Genomic DNA, 6,960 nt, shown 5'->3' on the forward strand with positions numbered 1-6,960 from the left:
ATCATCGAGTCCAGAAAGGGTTGGAAAAGGCATTGTAATACTTTATTTATATCCTTTTTTTTTCATTATTTCGATCTAACTCAATCAAACCCTTGCATGCACAGGTTAAATGCCATTTAGCTTTTAAAATGATTACCATTTAATTGTTCTTTGTGATTTCATTACTTATCATGTTTAACACTACTTAAAAATTGACGTGCATCTTATCAGAAATATGAAGCTGGCTTATAGAAGGACATTCTGTTTTCAAATAGAAAACGTAGGATATAATAAATCCGCATGGGAGCATTATCCTAATAATAACAGAGAATGGGGAGCAGAGCGTGCTGTAGACGGTTTGTATTCAGACCTGTCTGCTGCTGGAGGACAGTGTACGATATCAGGCAATTACCAATCTACAGCAGAGTGGCGGGTGGATCTTGGACGAATACACATAATTCACCATATTGTCATATATTACAGGACGGAACATATAGATTCAGGTATTTATTTAGGTTTTTGTATATTTTAGTGTTTAATTCAGTGCGTAAATTATAAAAATTATGAATAGGTTTCCTTAACTTATTTCATTGCATATTTTATGCACAGAGAAAAAAAAAAAACCATTTACTTCTACACAATCTTTGATTTCGATTAGATATAATCAACGTGTATGCTTCAAGATTTTTGGGATTCTCGGTGTACGTATCAAACACCACTGACAAAGAGGATGGAATACTTTGCTTCATGGACAGGAACTACACGCTAGAAACAATACCTAACCCGATGAACATAACATGTCCAAACCAGGAAAGCGGAAAATATGTTATATACTACAACAACAGGACGCATTCTCCTTATCCCGATGGTTATTCTACATATGCTTTCAACGAGCTTTGTGAAATGGAAGTTTTCTGTATGTTTTTGCACTAATTTGAGAGAGAGAGACAGAGAGAGAGAGACAGATAGAGCAAAGGAGAGAAAGAAAGAGAGACAGATGGACAAATAAAATTATACCGACTGACTTTTAATTGATATATTTGTTAGCTTGTCCCTATGGGTTCTTTGGAAAAGATTGCACAGACAAATGTAACCTCACGTGTAATGGATGTAATGATGTCAATGGTTCCTGTGACTTGGGCTGTAACCCTGGATGGTTTGGGAACTATTGTAATAAAGGTTGTTGCATTTTTGTTTACACTACCCATTATGATATACAAGATTGTACGTTTGTTTGTGTTTAACCTTCTTATTAATTAATTTAATTTTTTTAAGGGGGGGGGGCGTTTTTCTTGAAATGTAGATGATTACAATCTTTTAAATCCTATGCCTTTATTTATTTAAGATCCATTTTAAAAAAATTGTGTTCAAATTTGAAAGAAACATATCATAACGTGTAATATATATCCAAAAGATATACGTTTAAAAATAACTTAGCTTTATTTTGGAACAAGCACTCAGCATGTTAAGGTCGTCTATAAAATAATAGCGATATTATAACATAAAATGTTAGCCTTTGAATTTTTTTGGAATTCTTCTCCAAACAAAAAGTGTTTCACAAAGTGATTATTAATAAATTTATAAATTAGATAATTTGCTATCGCATGAGCAGTTTTTGAGTCTCTTGGGAATACCCTGTCAAGTAATACTGCTAAAAATAGATGAACCAGCAATAATACGAAAAAATGCAAAGTACAAGGGCTTAACATTACCAACTATGATTATTTCTATTTTGTAAAAAGAACATCTAAAAATTCGAAAAGTGTTTGGAGCTTGAAATATTCAAGTAAGACGGATTATTAAATTCAACGTAAACAGTTTATGAGCAGCAATTCGCACGGAGAATTCTGATACTTTAACATAGCTGAGTAATAAACAATCAATAACATATTTTATGTGCAGTTTTCTAATAATTAGTTTAATCAAAAATAGCATGCGTATATATTTTCATTATTTATTAAGGGCCGATATGACGTTTATTTCCTTGTTGTTTTATATCGAATCTACCGGTATATGAAAATGAATAAAGGTATGTTTTTAAGTGGGGGGGGGGGGTCAAATGGCTGTAGAAGTAAACGCCGCTTTAATAACGTATATTAGAAAATGGGTGAATCACTTTGTATTAATTTGTTTATGCATATGAAGAGTTTCCATTTTGAATGGGCTAAGCTCACAGTTTCAGTCGTTCCATGTTACATTTATTTTATTTACTACTTATTTGCATGATTTTAACAGACACAGTAGTAAATAATTAAAAATTGCTTCCAATATTATTGTTTTAGGGCAACCTTGATTATACTCGTAAATTTGCTTAAGGTGGGATCTATTTCTATTCTATATTCACATGTAAGTGCGTGTACAAAGTGTATATTTATATTTTTCAACAGCTTGTGCTGTAGGTACATATGGTTTCGAATGTAGGGAAACTTGTGGAAACTGTCGTGATGTTAGCCAGTGTATAAATACTAATGGGACGTGCTTAGGAGGATGTAAAGATGGCTTTCATGGAATCTTGTGCAAATCACGTGAGTTGATGAATCATGCAATCAAAAATTTGCACAATAATTCTCCAGAATGTTTATCATGATATATTCCTGATGTAATTACATATATATTGAAACTGGAAAAAAAAAAAAAAAAAAAAAAAAAAAAAAAGATGTCTAACAATATTTTTACAGCTTGTAACACAGGATCATATGGTGTTGATTGTAAAGAAAAATGTGGCAACTGTCTTGATGTTTACAAGTGTTCATATACTAACGGAACATGTTTAAATGGATGCGTCGCTGGTTTTCAGGGAAATTTATGTAAAACACGTGAGTTAATCTTTCATAGAATCAGGTATATGAATATGTATCAATGTTTAATAGCTCAATGGATCAAATGTTATCAGTAAATACTTTGTATTGTAAGTTGATGGTAAGAGTCATTTATGTACCATTTAGTGATGCAGCTTTATTTAGTTTTTGTTTTTGTCATTATATAAAGAAACATAAATCGAACAAAGAAAACACACTCCCATTTAAAGCTAAGATCTTTATCCATTGTAACTATTAGACCAATTTATAGCTATGCTGAACTCCCCCCCAACACCAACCCCTTACAATGATCTCTTTTTGGGGGGAAAATATAATGTATATATTCATTAAATGTATGCATCGATATTACAAATTTTAGACTGTATTTCTTACAAGAAAGATGTTTAATTTTTTTTCAGTATTTTCTATACGTTGAACCTATACTCAATTCTACTAAAAATTGAGCTGAGTTCACTACCCTTAGTCATTTACATTTGTCAGTAGATATAAACGGCTGCTTTGTACAAAATACCATGGAGATTTGATATCGACCTTTTACAATGTGAACGTCCGGTATTTGATACAAATAAGTTATAGACCTATATTGTTATTTTTAAATTCTATCAGGATATTAATATATGTAGATTTTTTTACAGCATGTACGTTAGGTTCGTATGGACTGGAATGCAGAGGCACATGTGGTAACTGCCGTATGTGTTCAAATACAAATGGTTCTTGCTTAACTGCGTGTGGTGCTGGATACTTGGGAGAAATGTGTAAAACGCGTGAGTAAATGATCAATATTGTTATTTATTTCATAGATATATCTCTTAAAACTAGATTTGCATAATCAAGAAAACTGCCTAAAGCAATGGTTTTATTTTGATTTCTCTCATATCCTTATAATCAAAATTATAGAAACAAATATGAAGCTGAATTATACTTTGAAACAGCTTGCAGCGCAGGTTTTTATGGTCCTGACTGTAGACAAAAATGTGGAAACTGCCTTGACGTTAACAAGTGTTTACATACTAATGGACAATGTTTAACTGGATGTGATGTTGGATATCAAGGAGCACTCTGTAAAACACGTGAGTTAATATTTTAAAACTTCTATTTATATTAAGGCATATACAAAATTCAAAATAAAAAAAAAAAAAACTGTTTTGAAGATCAGCCTCATCAGTGTCTCAGATGACAAAACTTATAACTTTTTTAGCTTGTGATAAAGGATCTTATGGATACGGATGCCGTGAAAAATGTGGGCGTTGTCGTGATCCAAACCAGTGTTTCCATTTAACAGGAGTGTGTCTTACTGGATGTGATGCTGGCTATGAGGGCTCTATGTGTAATGCGAGTGAGTATAATACATGTATGATCGATCGATCGATAGATAGATATACATTTCATGTGTTTTGCTTTATTTATTTAACAGCTTGCCAACAAGGATCGTTCGGGAAAAACTGTTCACATACATGTATCAAAACATGTAATGGATGCAACAACGTCAATGGTTTGTGTGATTCTGGTTGTCTCTTGGGATGGAAGGGATATTTTTGCAGTGAATTTTACGGTACATATATTTTCTACCACCGCTGTGTTTCTTGAATGATTGTCTTAAATGTTGTTCAACTGTTTGCAATGTGACAGTGCAACTGATCGTTTATATATGTTACATTCAATCCATGTGCCTTATATAAACCAGATCCTTAAATAATACATACATCCATCTCAATGAATCAAACAATCATGAACATATGAATATTTTATTCGTACATGCACAGCTGTATTAATAAAGATGTATATTTGTAATGGGGGTATTATCAGATGTTATCATAATCTAAACACAAGAATATATTTCAAAATGTAAGATTTTGCACACATACATGTAACAAAGATATTTCCATTAAATTTAGGCAAACATCCTTTATCACCCTTATAATTTTAAGCGACATTATGAATTTTCTAGGGTGTACTCCAGAAGGATATTTCGGATCCAACTGTAGCATCCCCTGTCCAGATGTCAATTGTCAGAAGTGTCACATGGAGTCTGGCATATGTTATAATTGTAAACAGGGCTACAAGGGCCAACGATGTGAAACTGGTATTGCTTTTATATTTCGTAAAAATATCTAGACACAACATTTAATGGTATCAATTTAAGTAATACAAAAGCAAACCTGTTAGTCTGGACAAAAACCATTGTCTTAAAGATTCCCTGATTATTTTTTTTGGCCATTCATATATAGATTCCTTTATCTTAAATATCATGTAAAGTTGCTTTCATTAGCGTTGTCAAATTTCAGTTTCAGAACTGGCAGACATTATAAATGGTATAAAGTTCTACAGTCTTCTCGGCGCCTTTTGTCTCTCTCTTACTGTCATTGGAATACTAATTATTTATAATATAATGATACGGTATGCATTTATTTTCTCAGTATTTGTTTTTTATTTACATTAAAGTCCTAATTGATATGTTTAACACACCATGAAATATGGTTTGCATTTTAACATGATTTTTTTTTTATAAATCCTAAATGCCAGGAAAAGACAGCTTACACAGCATCAACCATCTGATCTTCAAGAGTCACGTGATGTCAACCTTCCGAATGTCTCTAGAGACTATGATAATTGTGAAGAGCTACGGGAATTGCGAAGATCTGAAATATACGATACAATTCAGTAAATGATAGTATATTTTCCTAGTTTTTTGTCAACTTTTCTTACATTAGAAAAAAAAGAAACACAAAGTCAATATTTTATTTACTACTTTGAACAGAAAATATCTTCAATATCATTTAGTTTATAGAATATTCCTTTCTTTATATCTTGCCTGATCTAGTCTCAATTATTTTTCATCAATAGTAAGAAAGTAAGAATGGGATATGTGTGGGTTTTTCCCCTTTCTGGCGATGTTACATTCATTTTTTTTCTCTATTTCATACATTTTCTACAGAAGTAAACGATTGACAGGTCGATCATTAACTCTCAATGGATTTTTTATTTTTCGACAAAATTCCAGCTTTAGATAGCTTAACTAAAATTTTATCACAAAATAATAAAATAGTTGTAGTCACAAACCCTGGTTCATATGGAAATTGTTATATACATTTAATATAATTTACCAAATGGTACTGTCTGGGATTGTGGGTGTGTCTTATTTATTCTTTTCTACAATTTATTCTTTCCGACAGAGCGTAATACAGGTTGAAGTGTATACTTGTTTAGAACTGCATTTTTTCTTCTTTTTTTCCTGCCAATTTTCATTGCCATATATCAATTGTATATCTATTGCCATACATTTATTAAATATTCAAAGATGATTGTGCGTCTTTTTGTTTTGCCTTTTTTTTTCATACAAAGCATATAAACCGATTTTTAAAAACAAAGATGTTTTCATATTTTGATTTTTTATATTTTTCATGTTTGTTTGAATGCCATTTTTGTTTTTTTTACATTCCTTAAACGTGTTTGCATCTAGATTTCCTTTGGTCTAGTAGTCTATTGCAACACATGGCTGAACTTACTGTTCAATCAGGTTTATCGAATGGTTTTGACAATTGTGCAACTTTTGGTTAAATGAATAGCTATTGGATGCCTCCTTACTTTCTTTAATTTGAAAAACATTATATAGCTATAAATAGCTATTGGATGCCTCCTTACTTTCTGTAATTTGAAAAACAAACATACACGAAGCCATAAAAGTTAACGCATGAAATTACACAGAAAATGAAAATGGTGCGTCAAGCACTCTTTTTGATAATGTGGAACGTACGTACGCACGTGAAATCAAACTATGCTGTTTTAGTGTAAACGTTAATCCATTGCTTAATACATACTTTTTTTTTGAAAATTCAATGAATGTGGTTTAAATAAGGGTATGGACAACATTCTATGCTTTATTATGATATTGTTATTTATCAATCCAAGTCTAAAGTGTATGTGCATGTATTATGTATATATAAGGGGTCAAATTTATAAATTGACTGTAACATGATATTTTAATAATTGCATAGAAAAAAAGGCCAACCGTTCAAATATATGTTCTATTAACAAACCACTTTCTGATTTACTTATTTTCGGTTTTGTACATTAATGTGTACATAGTTATTGCAAGATATTATGCTTTTGCTTTTTAAAAATAAAATATCTAATCGTATTAACATCTTATTTTTAGCTATAG

At 31.3% G+C, this 6,960-nt stretch overlaps 1 protein-coding gene across 1 annotated transcript; it reads left to right on the forward strand.

The window, feature by feature from the left end:
* Positions 1–726: 726 nt before the first annotated feature.
* LOC109619118 (multiple epidermal growth factor-like domains protein 10) lies at positions 727–5,463 on the forward strand. Its single transcript, XM_066085954.1, has 11 exons — positions 727–895; positions 1,027–1,158; positions 2,367–2,504; positions 2,658–2,795; positions 3,434–3,562; positions 3,731–3,868; positions 3,997–4,134; positions 4,213–4,350; positions 4,747–4,881; positions 5,084–5,195; positions 5,322–5,463. The coding sequence occupies exons 1-11, from the start codon at positions 727–729 to the stop codon at positions 5,461–5,463; spliced, it is 1,509 nt and encodes a 502-aa protein (XP_065942026.1).
* Positions 5,464–6,960: the final 1,497 nt, after the last annotated feature.

This window comes from Magallana gigas, chromosome 1 (assembly GCF_963853765.1).
Source record: "Magallana gigas chromosome 1, xbMagGiga1.1, whole genome shotgun sequence".
NCBI lineage: Eukaryota > Metazoa > Mollusca > Bivalvia > Ostreida > Ostreidae > Magallana > Magallana gigas.

Excerpts from the sequence above, each read along its gene's own strand:
- LOC109619118 (XM_066085954.1), top strand. The coding sequence starts at position 727 with ATGGACAGGAACTACACGCTAGAAACAATACCTAACCCGATGAACATA. Across the intron at positions 1,159-2,366 it reads TGGGAACTATTGTAATAAAG|CTTGTGCTGTAGGTACATAT; the intron begins GTTGTTGCATTT and ends ATTTTTCAACAG. Across the intron at positions 4,351-4,746 it reads TTTTTGCAGTGAATTTTACG|GGTGTACTCCAGAAGGATAT; the intron begins GTACATATATTT and ends TGAATTTTCTAG.